General features: G+C 44.9%; 1 protein-coding gene across 1 annotated transcript in view; it reads right to left on the minus strand.

Annotated features, from left to right (window-relative positions):
• Positions 1–3,396, minus strand: part of lekr1 (Leucine-, glutamate- and lysine-rich protein 1) — a 173,472-nt gene extending 170,076 nt beyond the window's left edge. Inside the window, exon 1 of the mRNA XM_036965369.2 lies at positions 3,096–3,396. Within this exon, the coding sequence (XP_036821264.2) occupies positions 3,096–3,099 (4 nt within the window). The 5' untranslated portion in view covers positions 3,100–3,396. The remainder of the gene's footprint in view (positions 1–3,095) is intronic.
• Between the last annotated feature and the right edge of the window lie 11,625 nt (positions 3,397–15,021).

Below are 15,021 nucleotides of genomic sequence, written 5' to 3' on the forward strand. Positions count from 1 at the left end.
TTTTGTTGCATGTTGTTTTGTTGCATGTTGTTTTGTTGCATGTTGTTTTGTTGCATGTTGTTTTGTTGCATGTTGTTTTGTTGCATGTTGTTTTGTTGCAGGTTGTTTTGTTGCATGTTGTTTTGTTGCATGTTGTTTTGTTGCATGTTGTTTTGTTGCATGTTGTTTTGTTGCATGTTGTTTTGTTGCATGTTGTTTTGTTGCATGTTGTTTTGTTGCATGTTGTTTTGTTGCATGTTGTTTTGTTGCATGTTGTTTTGTTGCATGTTGTTTTGTTGCATGTTGTTTTGTTGCAGGTTGTTTTGTTGCATGTTGTTTTGTTGCATGTTGTTTTGTTGCATGTTGTTTTGTTGCATGTTGTTTTGTTGCATGTTGTTTTGTTGCATGTTGTTTTGTTGCATGTTGTTTTGTTGCATGTTGTTTTGTTGCATGTTGTTTTGTTGCATGTTGTTTTGTTGCATGTTGTTTTGTTGCATGTTGTTTTGTTGCATGTTGTTTTGTTGCATGTTGTTTTGTTGCATGTTGTTTTGTTGCATGTTGTTTTGTTGCATGTTGTTTTGTTGCAGGTTGTTTTGTTGCATGTTGTTTTGTTGCATGTTGTTTTGTTGCATGTTGTTTTGTTGCATGTTGTTTTGTTGCATGTTGTTTTGTTGCATGTTGTTTTGTTGCATGTTGTTTTGTTGCATGTTGTTTTGTTGCATGTTGTTTTGTTGCATGTTGTTTTGTTGCATGTTGTTTTGTTGCATGTTGTTTTGTTGCATGTTGTTTTGTTGCATGTTGTTTTGTTGCATGTTGTTTTGTTGCATGTTGTTTTGTTGCATGTTGTTTTGTTGCATGTTGTTTTGTTGCATGTTGTTTTGTTGCATGTTGTTTTGTTGCATGTTGTTTTGTTGCATGTTGTTTTGTTGCATGTTGTTTTGTTGCATGTTGTTTTGTTGCATGTTGTTTTGTTGCATGTTGTTTTGTTGCATGTTGTTTTGTTGCATGTTGTTTTGTTGCAGGTTGTTTTGTTGCATGTTGTTTTGTTGCATGTTGTTTTGTTGCATGTTGTTTTGTTGCATGTTGTTTTGTTGCATGTTGTTTTGTTGCATGTTGTTTTGTTGCATGTTGTTTTGTTGCATGTTGTTTTGTTGCATGTTGTTTTGTTGCATGTTGTTTTGTTGCATGTTGTTTTGTTGCATGTTGTTTTGTTGCAGGTTGTTTTGTTGCATGTTGTTTTGTTGCATGTTGTTTTGTTGCATGTTGTTTTGTTGCATGTTGTTTTGTTGCATGTTGTTTTGTTGCATGTTGTTTTGTTGCAGGTTTTTGTTTGTTATTTCCAACCTTTAAAAACAGAAGCCAGTCTGCAACATTCTAGTAACCTATGTGTCTGTACACTTTCCCTCCACTGCGTGCTGTAAACCTGACCAACGAAAGCAGCCAAATTGAAGTTGAGTTCACCGATGGGAGCGAATCAGGTTGTAATTTCAGAAAGTAGATGACTCAACTCTTGACTCATTTATACTCGCTTGTGTGTCCTATTCGTTCAGCAGGTATTGTGTTTGACACGTACGCTAGTATATTAGCCACGTTATGACTGACGTGTGATCATTGCCCTTGCTAGTTTGATTGTATTGACATTCCCAGCTTTAGTTACATTCGTCTGTTTTTGTCCAAAATATTTGAGTCATTTAAACTGAAACAGTGCATCCTGAATGGAGGCAGTAAACAATGTACCAGGCCAGCTGTGATTTACAACCTGATAGCAATATTTTTTTGACTACAAAGAAATGTATTGTTGATCATGCATTGAACTGCATCCATCTATTCTACCCACAATGCATTACTGTATGTCATGGATTTTTTGTTGTCGTTGTCAAATATAACCTATTTTTCAAACCTCTTAGAAAGTTGATTTTGTAGCTTAACCTAGGAATTAGATTTTTTTTATACAGATATTATGTCTGTTTGTTTCATATTGTTCAAATGCAGTCAGTTCCACTTTAACATTACATTGGGAAGATGTAAACAATGCTATGTATGTGCATATTCAAAATGTAAGAAGTTAGCTTTTCTCTCTAAATATATGGTTCTGGGTGGCGTGATGTCGACCATATTAAATCAATTTCGCCGTGCCACATTAATAGATTAATCAGTACAGCTTATGGTATTTAGTCTATGGCCTGCACTGAGGGGACTGTCACACACACACAGGTGGTATTGGTCATCTGAGGGGACATGCTAGGCCGGGCTAGTGTGTGATGCACAGATCTAAGATCAGTTTACCCTCCCGAAATCTTAACCTTGACCATTAGGTGGGAAATACAAAGCTGAATGTAGATCAGTGGGTATCCGCTAAGTAACCCCTGCGTGCGGTGAGACATATGCCCTCGCAGACGATCAGGGGGAATTGGAGTGAAAGGGCATGTGTGTATGTAGGGTACACACACGAGACAGATAAACACAGACCCATCCCCCTCTATGCAGTCCCTCCTCCCTCCCTGGCCTGAAATGCAACAGGAAGACTTAGGTCCTCGTTTACTTGCTTACCCAGGAGTAGAAGCACCCTTTAGGACTGATTCAGACGTGAGAACAAGTTTTGCATAACAACCCCTTCCCTGTGACATTTTGGCCATTTTATTTAGCCTTGATTGAACCACGAATCGTTCTAATGTGAGAGTGACAAGCTGTTCATAGACTCATCTATTCCGCATGAACACAATCGTGAGAGAAATGCACGTACAGGCTATACACACACACACACACACAGAGAGAGAGAGAAACAGACACACAGACACGATCTATCTGTCTCTCAATTCTCCCACACACACACACACACACAGATAGATAGACAGCTGTATGTTTGCTATAACACCACTTCAAAGCAGCGGGCTAGGGGGGTATCATCTGCTTGGCATACTGACAAAACTCAAGTCAAGTTTCAAAAATGGATTTCGTTTCGTCAGCTGGTTAACTATCCTTCCCGAACAAACGACCAAACTTTAAAACAAATCTGTTGGCTCTCTCTCACCACACACACACGTACCAAAAAGCTTTTTGATTTGGTTTTATAGTTGATCTAATCATCAACAGTAACACAAGACGCCTTTACCTACCCATTGGGCCAATTTTCTTGAAACGAAAGAAGCAAAACAGCAATTATCTCACTAAAAAGTGTTACGCTGTTTCCTTCTGTGCGCTTGGCCAGGAAGAGCGATCCAAGCTTTGTCTGTCACCATGGATACCGCGCCGGTTTTTACGCAGAATGACACAGTACGTCGCCTGCCTGAACTGCTGTGCCCAGCGCAGGAAGAGAGAGACACTTTTCAGGAACCAACACGCCTAGCAGAGAAATCAAGCTTGGGAATGGCTTTGTGGTCTGTTATGTCTGTGCGTTTAATTCCTCGCCTCTAAAGTAATGTGAAACAACGGCAAGACAGTCCCGTGGGGCATTTCCCCCCTTTTGCTTAGCAATATTACAGGAGGCAAGAGCAATTTATTTTAGGACATATATTGTTTGTAAATGTAATTTGGCCGACATGTTTGGCTTTTTATCTGATATCATTGGTCTAATTTCATCCTCTCTGACTCTGACCCGGTCTGTGTAGCCTAAGTATGGGTTAATGCGCTCTGCTGAGTTTGAGTGGCTGGCTGAGTGAATGAGTGACCTCTTCTCTGCATGCGTGTGGTGCTATTTAACCCCGTCAATGAATCGTGCGGACTCGGCCTCTGATGCAAATTGCATCGCCCACTCGCTCGCTAGTAGACATCTAACTTCGTGCCGGTTTATCCGCCTTTGTGCCGCAAACTACGGATACGTGATAAAACGGCGTAAAGTATAGTTTCAGACAGACAAAGAAAATCCTCGAAGCTCGCGACCTTTCGTGCCTTTGGACGCACGCGAACGAAATCTATGATTGACACTCACTCATGCCTCTCTCTTCCTGTCTCTCTTTCTATTTGACTCACTCACGCATGATGAAATACCCTCAAATAACCAAGAACAGTGCTTAAATAGGAACACACTGTATACACCATAATAACTACATTTTCAATTGTATATGGACATAGCATATGAAAGGCTAGGCTATGTATCGTGGAATATATTGAACAAAAAGTTTAATTGTGTTCTTGTGATCTAATCGGTAGCCAAGGCAAATGAACCTAATTCGGAAGGTGCAGCCAGTGTTTCAGGGCGCCGTGCCTGGAGGGACTTTGAAGCTAGGCGTTATTGAGTCCGTTTAGCACGCTATGCTGTGTGGGCAAGTGTTTAATGTAAATAGAGAATCCTGCTGAGTGTGTGCTTGCGTGTGTCTCCGTAAGAGGGGGAGGGGATGGGGAGTGTGTATGTGTGTGTGTGAGAGAGAGAGAGAGAGACAGAAGGCTATATTTGGCTTTTAGGCTTTGGCATAAGTTTCAAGTTCGAGTTCAACTAAATGCTTACTTGTAGATTTCTTCTCAACAATGAAAAAACAATAAGAATGGCTCAGTAGAATTTAATTGTTTTTTTAGCACAAGTATAATACAGAAAGGCACAATCATAGTCCAATAGATGGGTGGGTTAGCCTATTTAGCAACAAAACCGATGAGTGAGCAACTATGGTGGAAAACAGATCGGGGTTGGCTTAGATTGTTGACAATGTGTAAACAATGTTTATGCTCCAAATGTTTATTGAAAACATTAATACATTTGCACAATGAGCACTTGTTGTCTTTCAAATACATCTTTACAGTTTGTGCCATATTAGCATTGACATGAAAGCAGTCAAAAGAAGAGGTAAACTCGCTGAAATGAGGCACCTACGATTCCCCACATGGCATCAGAATCACAACAAAGCATGGATTCCGAAACCATCCATGCGCATTCAGAATCACAACAAAGCATGGATTCCGGTCCCATCCATGCGCCAGGTGCATTCAGAATCACAACAAAGCATGGATTCCGGCCCCATCCATGCGCATTCAGAATCACAACAAGAAGCATCACTGTCAATTATCTATGATAAAACACGAATTACAAATGAAAGCAGAATATAGGAATAATATGTATAATAATAATTGTATTATTGAGGCTATTGATAGATCTACTACTGACCTGCAAAAGCAAGATTATCAAGTATTATCTCGTGCTTAGATATGAGCTGTGTTCGTGGTTGGTGTTGTGTTTTGATCATAGAGAATGATAGAGGCTTTTAGTGGCCAAAAGGCATGTGCAGCGTGGTTGAGGGCTTCACCCATTTTAATGTAGTCAACTGAGCGTGACTTCCAACTTCATTGGCTGATCCCTCCTGGTGACCCTGTTGGAGTCATGTCCAACTGGGTCATCAGGAGGGATCAGCCAATCGTGAAGAAGAACATTTACTACAGCCAATGCTGTCACTGAAGCTATAATGGCACAAATACAAAGATGAGTCCTTTAACTCTATGATGTTTATACCTGGAACGACATGAGCACCACCCCTCCACTGTCGCCTGTAATAGTATCCAGCTGCAGATCGCAGTAGCCTGTCACTAAAACTAGCCTGTCACTTAAACCAATACTATCGCCATCTACTGGCCGTGGTTAATCCCTACCACATACATATGGGCTCTTCTTTTCCTAGCTTCCTTTCCTATTTTTTACTAGCTTCCTTTCCTTCCCTACTAGTTCCTTTCTGACTTCCTTACTCCCTTTCCCTAGCTTCCTTTCTTTCCTTTCCTAGATTCCATTCCTCCTTTCCTCACTCCCTTTCCTTTCCTCTTTTCCTAGCTTCCTTCCTTTTCCTAACTTCCCTCCTAGCTTTCTTTCCTCCTTCCCTACCTCCCTTTCCTCACCTCCATCCCTATGTCCATTTTCTTATCTATTTTCTTTCCTAGCTCCTTTCCACCTTTCCTAACTCCCTTTTTTTGCTTCCTTTGCTTAATCCCATGTGAGACATGGGATTAACTCTGGACACATGAAAGGTGGGATGTATACGAAGGGTACGGGGCAACAGAAGATGAACAGCAGAGGGGCTATTCATTTTGGAGATTGGAAACGGGCCGATAAACTGGGGGGAGTGCTTGCGGTATTCCACCCGGAGGGGCAGATCCCGGGTGGATAACCAGACCTTCTGCCTGAGACGATACCGGGAGCCGGGGTCCGGTGGTGATCCGCTTGTTGTCGATACCTGGAGGTGGTCTTGAGGAGGGCAGACCGAGCTCTCCAGGTACGATGACAGTGGCGTACAAACTGGGATGAGAACTGAGGACCCCGGTCGGAGACCATGTCCACGGGCAGCCCATGGATCTGGAAAACGTGCTGCACCATGAGCTGGGCCGTATGCTTGCACGAGGGTAGCTTGAGGACAGAAATTAAGTGGGTGGCTTTGGAAAATCGATCCACCACGGTCAGGATGGCAGTGTTGCCATCAGACGGGGGGGAGACCCGTGACAAAGTCCAGGGAGATGTGAGACCAGGGGCGATGAGCGACAGGCAAGAAGTTGGAGGAGACCAGCCGGAGCTTGTCGAGGGGTCTTGTTCTGTGCACAGACCGTGCAAGCGACGACAAAGGCGGAGACGTCAGGAACCATGGTAGGCCACCATGGGAGCCCGGGTGGCAGGCAAGCCTGGAGGACCGCAGAGCGCACCACGTCAGGCATGAACATCTGTTTATCTGGAACCCCCCCCCCCCTTCAGCTGGGAATGCTACACCTCCTGAACCTGTTTCCCTATTCCCCAGCTGAGTACCGTTGCCAGGCTCGAGGTGGGAAGGATGGTCTCAGGTTCTGGGGTAGTAGTCATGGGGCTATAGTGGCATGACAGTGCATCTGGCTTGACATTCTTGGATCCTGGCCGGTAGGAGAGGGAGAAGTTGAACCGGGTGAACAGTAGGGCCCATCGAGCCTAACTGGAAATGAGACGCTTGGCGGTGCGAAGATATTCCAGGTTCTTGTGGTCGGTCCACACGATGAATGGATGTTTTGCCTCCTCCAACCAGTGACTCCACCACATGAACGGAACCTTGGGAGAGGTGAGTGCAGACAGGGGGAAGCCAGGGTGCTGTAGCCCCGGATAAAGCGGTGATAAAAGTTGGCAATGCCCAGGAACCGCTGCAGCTGAACTCTAAACGTGGGCTGGGGTCAATCCACCACCGCACTCACTTTCCCGGGATCCATCTGTACGCTCCCTGCAGTGATGATGTAACCCAGAAAGGGGATGGTGGAGCGATGGAATTCGCACTTCTCAGCTTTTACAAAAATCTGGTTCTCCAGGAGGCGTTGGAGAACCTGCCAGACATGGATCACGTGTTCTTGGGTGGAGTGGGAGAAGACGAGGATGTCATCAATGTAGACCAAGACAAACCGGTTCAACATGTCGCAGAGAATATCATTAACCAGAGCCTGGAAGACTGCAGGGGCATTGTTAAGGCCAAAGGGCATGACCAGGTACCCGTAGTGGCCTCTGGCCGTGTTGAAGGCAGTCTTCCACGTCCCCTCCCTTATCCGCACCAGGTGGTAGGTGTTCCGTAGGTCCAGCTTGGAGAAAAAGGTGGCACCCTGGAGCGGCTCGAAGGCCGAGGAGATGAGAGGTAGTCGATGCACGGGCGCAGGGTTTTGTCCTTCTTCTCCACAAAGAAGAACCCTGCGCCGGCGGGGGAGGCAGAAGGACGGATAAACCCAGCAGCTAGGGTGTCCACAATGTAGGTCTCCATAGCCTTGGTCTCCGGACCCAACAGAGAGTACAGTCGTCCCGGGATGGATGTTGCCTGGGAGAAGATCAATCCCGCAGTCATAGGGTCGGTGATGGGGGTAGTATTGTGGGTGACCCAGGCCTATAGAGCACCCGTCCAGAGCTCTAACATCCATGGGAATGGAGAGGGGCTGAGTAGGGATATCCAGCTCAGAAGCCAGAGTAGCGTCCATAAAGCTCTCATCGGCTCCAGAGTCGATAAGGACCCAGAGAGACTTCGACTGGTTCCCCCACAGCAACATGGCATGAAAAGGGATGTGAGTAGGGAGAGAGGAACAGTTCTCCGTATGGCCCACAAGAGTACTCACTCCTACTGGTGAGCCTGGTCTTTTAGTGGACAGGTGGAGACGAAATGACCAGTAGTCCCACAATACAGGCAACTCTAAGTGTGAAGCATGTATAACCATTCAGCTGGAGACAGCCTAGCTCTGCCTAGTTGCATAGGTTTGGGAAGAGGTCAATCGGCAGCCTTTGGAGACTCTCAGAAAAACTCGGGTAGCCCTGGGTTCTCTCGGCAACAGAGCCGCTGGGAACTCCCGGGATAGCACGGAGGCGAGGTGTAATCCTTGGCCGGGCGAGTGGAATCGAGTCTCCTCTCCTTTCTTTGTTCCCGTAGTCACCCATTGATCCGAATGGTCAAGGCGATGGGCAAGGCGAGATCTGTCGGTAGCTCTGGGGCAGCAAGTTCGTCCTTTACTTTCTCTGAAACTCTGTGCAGGAACATGTCGAACAGTGCTTCCGGGTTCCAGGAACTCTCAGAAGGACGGATGGGAACAACAGTGTGCGGAAATCTAGCTGATGCCAATGTGCGGAAATCCACTGCGTAATCTGCCACACTAAGGGAGCCTTGCCGAAGTTGGAGTAACTTCCGGGTATCCTCTCTCCTGCACAATGGAGTATCAAAAACCTTCTTTACCTCTGCCACGAACTCCTCCAGACTGGAGCATACGGCCGACTGTTGTTCCCATACTGCCGTAGCCCAGGCGAGAATCCTCCAGAATCCTCCAGGACAGGTGCCCGACTCTCCATTGAAGCGCTCCTGGGGAGGTGAGCGGGGTTCCCGGAAAACCGGGGCGACGGCACTGCTTGCAGCCGGGTTACTGAGGGGCTGGGAGGTTACCGTTGTGGTAAGCTGCTTAGTCGACAACCCACGGAATTACTCCAGCAATGTGTTCAAGGCTTGGTCGTGACATTCGGCCAAGGTCCATCAGACCACGAAGGAACTCCTCGTTCCTTCTAATGATGGCTTCTTCGGAGGCGAGGGAATTGCGGGTCAGTCATGGCCAGTTCGTACTATCACGTTTAGGTAAGACCCAGTTGCAGACGGTGTACAAGTAACAAGAGTTTTTTTAAACAACAGGGGCGGGCAAAAGACAGGTAAAGGCAGGCAGGGGTCAATAATCCAGAAAGGGTGTAAAGGATCCAGAACGGCAGGCAGTCTCAGGGTCAGGGCTGGCAGAACAGTCAAAACCGGTAAGGACTAGAAAATAGGACCAAGAAACAGGCAGGAGCAGTGAAACAAACGCTGGTAGGTTTTACAAATAAACACACAGGGGATAATGGGGAAGATGTGTGACACCTGGCAGGGGGTGGATACAAGCAAAAAGACAGGGGAAACAGATAAGGGTGTGACTCCCTGTATACAGCCTGCTCTCTTACTCACTGTATACAGCCTGCTCTCTTACTCACTGTATACAGCCTGCTCTCTTACTCACTGTATACAGCCTGCTCTCTTACTCACTGTATACAGCCTGCTCTCTTACTCACTGTATACAGCCTGCTCTCTTACTCACTGTATACAGCCTGCTCTCTGACTCACTGTATACAGCCTGCTCTCTTACTCACTGTATACAGCCTGCTCTCTTACTCACTGTATACAGCCTGCTCTCCGACTCACTGTATACAGCCTGCTCTCTTACTCACTGTATACAGCCTGCTCTCTGACTCACTGTATACAGCCTGCTCTCTTACACACTGTATACAGCCTGCTCTCTTACTCACTGTATACAGCCTGCTCTCTTACTCACTGTATACAGCCTGCTCTCTTACACACTGTATACAGCCTGCTCTCTTACTCACTGTATCCAGCCTGCTCTCTTACACACTGTATACAGCCTGCTCTCTTACACACTGTATACAGCCTGCTCTCTTACTCACTGTATACAGCCTGCTCTCTTACTCACTGTATACAGCCTGCTCTCTTACTCACTGTATACAGCCTGCTCTCTGACTCACTGTATACAGCCTGCTCTCTTACTCACTGTATACAGCCTGCTCTCTTACACACTATATACAGCCTGCTCTCTTACACACTATATACAGCCTGCTCTCTTACTCACTGTATACAGCCTGCTCTCTTACTCACTGTATACAGCCTGCTCTCTTACTCACTGTATACAGCCTGCTCTCTTACTCACTGTATACAGCCTGCTCTCTTACTCACTGTATACAGCCTGCTCTCTTACACACTGTATACAGCCTGCTCTCTTACTCACTGTATAACAGCCTGCTCTCTTACTCACTGTATACAGCCTGCTCTCTTACTCACTGTATACAGCCTGCTCTCTTACTCACTGTATACAGCCTGCTCTCTTACACACTGTATACAGCCTGCTCTCTTACACACTGTATACAGCCTGCTCTCTTACTCACTGTATACAGCCTGCTCTCTTACTCACTGTATACAGCCTGCTCTCTTACTCAAGCCTTCCCAGGAAGTGAAGAGGCGGAAAGTTATGTGCTTCATAGCGGGGAGATCAGCTCAAATACATATTGAGTTGTGTGTGCCTGCGTGTGTGTGTGTGTCTTTTTACAAGGTTGCTATAAGTGTGTGTGTAGAATGGATTTGCCTGAGATCTGTGTAACAAATATGAGAAGCGGATGTCGTGAGAGCACTCCGCCAGATCACTTCAAATAAGAGCGGTGTGGCTGAGGCAGGGCAGTCACGCAGTAGTCAGTCAGGGTCTGAGAGAGAGAGAGAGGGAGAGAGAGAGAGAGAGAGAGAGAGGGAGAGAGAGAGAGAGAGAGAGAGAGAGAGAGAAAAAAAAGAGAACAATATTAAGCAGTCTATGTGTAATCAGTTTAAATGTGGAATTAAGTTTATTATTGTTTTAAGACAAAGATTACCAAGGTCTCACACGGGTATAGTTGACAGACAAATTGTTCAATCAGAGCCATTCAGTGAGTAAGGAAGGCCACAGTCTCCACTCGTGCCAGTGCGGGAAACACAAAGACACCCATCACACGGGAGAGTCATTGATGATGCGTGAGGCGTTAGAAACCTCACAGTGTGGAGCATCACAAAGGCATTAATTTTCCCAGAAACTGTGAACGAAAACCCCGGAGCATGTTGGTAGGATAGCTCCCGTCTAACACGGTCCATATCGTGTCACACACCCCGCCAGCCGCCTCTAGGCGCCGGGGAAGGCGGTCTAGGGAGCACCCTGGCTGTGTGTGTGTGGGTTGGCTGTAAGACATCATTAAAACAGATTAGTGCAGCCACACAGAGACTGGGCTGAACTCGTCTGGACCAGGACAATGACCTCTGAAAAAGCCCTCTCACGTCACGCTGCCTTCAACAGAAATAACGCACAACTAAACGGTATCTTCATTTGAAGTCACTGATGAAGTCTGATACCACATCAGAACATTCTGATACCACATCAGAACATTCTGATACCACATCAGAACATTCTGATACCACATCAGAACAGGGTGTAATAGTCTGATACCACATCAGAACATTCTGATACCACATCAGAACATTCTGATACCACATCAGAACAGGGTGTAATAGTCTGATACCACATCAGAACATTCTGATACCACATCAGAACATTCTGATACCACATCAGAACAGGGTGTAATAGTCTGGTACCACATCAGAACAGGGTGTAATAGTCTGGTACCACATCAGAACAGGGTGTAATAGTCTGATACCACATCAGAACAGGGTGTAATAGTCTGATACCACATCAGAACATTCTGATACCACATCAGAACAGTGTGTAATAGTCTGGTACCACATCAGAACAGGGTGTAATAGTCTGATACCACATCAGAACATTCTGATAACACATCAGAACATTCTGATACCACATCAGAACAGTGTGTAAAAGTCTGGTACCACATCAGAACAGGGTGTAATAGTCTGATACCACATCAGAACAGGGTGTAATAGTCTGATACCACATCAGAACATTCTGATACCACATCAGAACAGTGTGTAATAGTCTGGTACCACATCAGAACAGGGTGTAATAGTCTGATACCACATCAGAACATTCTGATAACACATCAGAACATTCTGATACCACATCAGAACAGTGTGTAAAAGTCTGGTACCACATCAGAACATTCTGATACCACATCAGAACAGGGTGTAATAGTCTAGTACCACATCAGAACAGGGTGTAATAGTCTGGTACCACATCAGAACATTCTGATACCACATCAGAACAGGGTGTAATAGTCTGGTACCACATCAGAACATTCTGATACCACATCAGAACAGGGTGTAATGGTCTGGTACCACATCAGAACATTCTGGTACCACATCAGAACATTCTGATACCACATCAGAACATTCTGATACCACATCAGAACAGGGTGTAATAGTCTGATACCACATCAGAACATTCGGGTACCACATCAGAACAGGGTGTAACAGTCTGGTACCACATCAGAACAGGGTGTAATCGTTTGGTACCACATCAGAACAGGGTGTAATAGTCTGGTACCACATCAGAACAGGGTGTAATAGTCTGGTACTACATCAGAACAGGGTGTAATAGTCTGGTACCACATCAGAACATTCTGATACCACATCAGAACATTCTGATACCACATCAGAACAGGGTGTAATAGTCTGGTACTACATCAGAACAGGGTGTAATAGTCTGGTACCACATCAGAACAGGGTGTAATAGTCTGGTACCACATCAGAACAGTGTGTAATAGTCTGGTACTACATCAGAACATTCTGATACCACATCAGAACATTCTGATACCACATCAGAACAGGGTGTAATAGTCTGATACCACATCAGAACAGTGTGTAATAGTCTGGTACCACATCAGAACATTCTGATACCACATCAGAACAGGGTGTAATAGTCTGGTACCACATCAGAACAGGGTGTAATAGTCTGGTACCACATCAGAACAAGGTGTAATAGTCTGGTACCACATCAGAACATTCTGATACCACATCAGAACAGGGTGTAATAGTCTGGTACCACATCAGAACATTCTGATACCACATCAGAACATTCTGATACCACATCAGAACAGGGTGTAATAGTCTGGTACCACATCAGAACAGTGTGTATTAGTCTGGTACCACATCAGAACAGGGTGTAATAGTCTGGTACCACATCAGAACAGGGTGTAATAGTCTGGTACCACATCAGAACAGGGTGTAATAGTCTGGTACCACATCAGAACATTCTGATACCACATCAGAACAGGGTGTAATAGTCTGGTACCACATCAGAACATTCTGATACCACATCAGAACAGGGTGTAATAGTCTGGTACCACATCAGAACATTCTGATACCACATCAGAACAGGGTGTAATAGTCTGGTACCACATCAGAACATTCTGATACCACATCAGCACAGTGTGTAATAGTCTGGTACCACATCGACACAACTTACTTAAATGACAGGAGCAAAGGGCAGGGCTGACATTTTTATACCACATCAGGGTTGACCGAACACACACAGTCCTTCACAAACATAGTGAAACATCTCACTCAGCAGACTTGAAATAATCCGATGTTATAATTTCAAATGTATTTCCCTTTAACTTCGTCCCATTTTGAAAACAACACACAAAGAAAACATCTGAATTGAATCTATTTTTGTTTTTAGTCAGTTCATCAACTCTTCAGCAGAAGAGAAGGGTGGAGTACCTCTTCATTTCCCTTTCTCTCATTCTGGTGTGTGTGTGTGTGTGTGTGTGTGTGTGTGTATGTGTGTATGTGTGTATGTGTGTATGTGTGTGTGTGTGTGTGTGTGTGTGTGTGTGTGTGTGTGTGTGTGTGTGTGTGTGTGTGTGTGTGTGTGTATGTGTGTGTGTGTGTGTGTGTGTGTGTGTGTGTGTGTGTGTGTGTTTTTCACTGGGCAGTGCTCCAGCCAGTCATCCCAATCTGATCAGTATCACATGTTATCTAGAGAAGGACCACCCTGCTGTGGCAAGCGAGGAACAAATGAATGTCACTCCTCTCCACCGCTGAAACAGAGGGAGGAAATCTGTCCATCCACAACCAGGGTTTAAATTCAATAACCAGCCAATCACAGACCTACACTGAGAGGGCCAGTCAATCACAGACCTACACTGAGAGGGCCAGCCAAACACAGACCCACCCTGTGTTGTACTGTATACCAGTGCTGATGGTTTCTTCCCCTCTTCTTAGTACAGCGATAAGGGGCTGAATAACGGTCTAGTCAGGCATGCTGGTGGGTTGTGTATCTAATCATGCTTCCACCCAATCAACTACCACTGAACAAATGGGACTTGGAGATATGCCCGCAAATGTTAACATTTCTCAATTCCTCTCCATTGTTTTGTCTTTCTACACATCCATTACAGGAAGACATGTCAAATGGAAAAAGCAACAGAGAGATGACCAAATTCAAGCCGGCTCAAATTTGCGTTTGATTTGGCCCAAAACAACTCTGCCCTGTGTCAAGGTTGCACAAAGGCCCAGTTCCTTAAACACAGGCATGTAAAATAATTACAACAAAACTGCAACTGTAGTCAGTTACGTTACCAACTAAAATATTATAATCAAATTTCAGATACTTTTGAAAAACTAGATTACTTTTTGGATGACTTAAACATTTTGAAAGGATGTTTTGCAGAAAAAAAATACGTTATGACATTTTCTGTTTTCTCAGTGACATTCAATTCAGCATTGAAGTTTATGTTTACGTTTGTTCCACCTGAGCGAGTCTGACCACCAATCAGAGACCTCTATGATGATACACCAAATGATGACCACCAATCAGAGACCACTATGATGACACACTAAATGATGACCACCAATCAGAGACCACTATTATGACATACTAATTGATGACCACCAATCAGAGACCACTATGATGACACACTAAATGATGACCACCAATCAGAGACCACTATGATGACACACCAAATTTGTTTGATGGATCCTTTTTGTCATCTTCTAATGGCTCTTAAGGGGAAAGTAATCCAAAAGTAACAGAAAGTAATCAGATTACATTACTGCATTTGGATAATCCAAAAATTGATGTACTGATTACAATTCTGGACAGGTAACTAGTAACTGTAACGGATTACATTTA

Source organism: Oncorhynchus mykiss, chromosome 27 (genome assembly GCF_057628025.1).
Source record: "Oncorhynchus mykiss isolate SJ-2025 chromosome 27, ASM5762802v1, whole genome shotgun sequence".
In the NCBI taxonomy this organism is placed as follows: domain Eukaryota; kingdom Metazoa; phylum Chordata; class Actinopteri; order Salmoniformes; family Salmonidae; genus Oncorhynchus; species Oncorhynchus mykiss.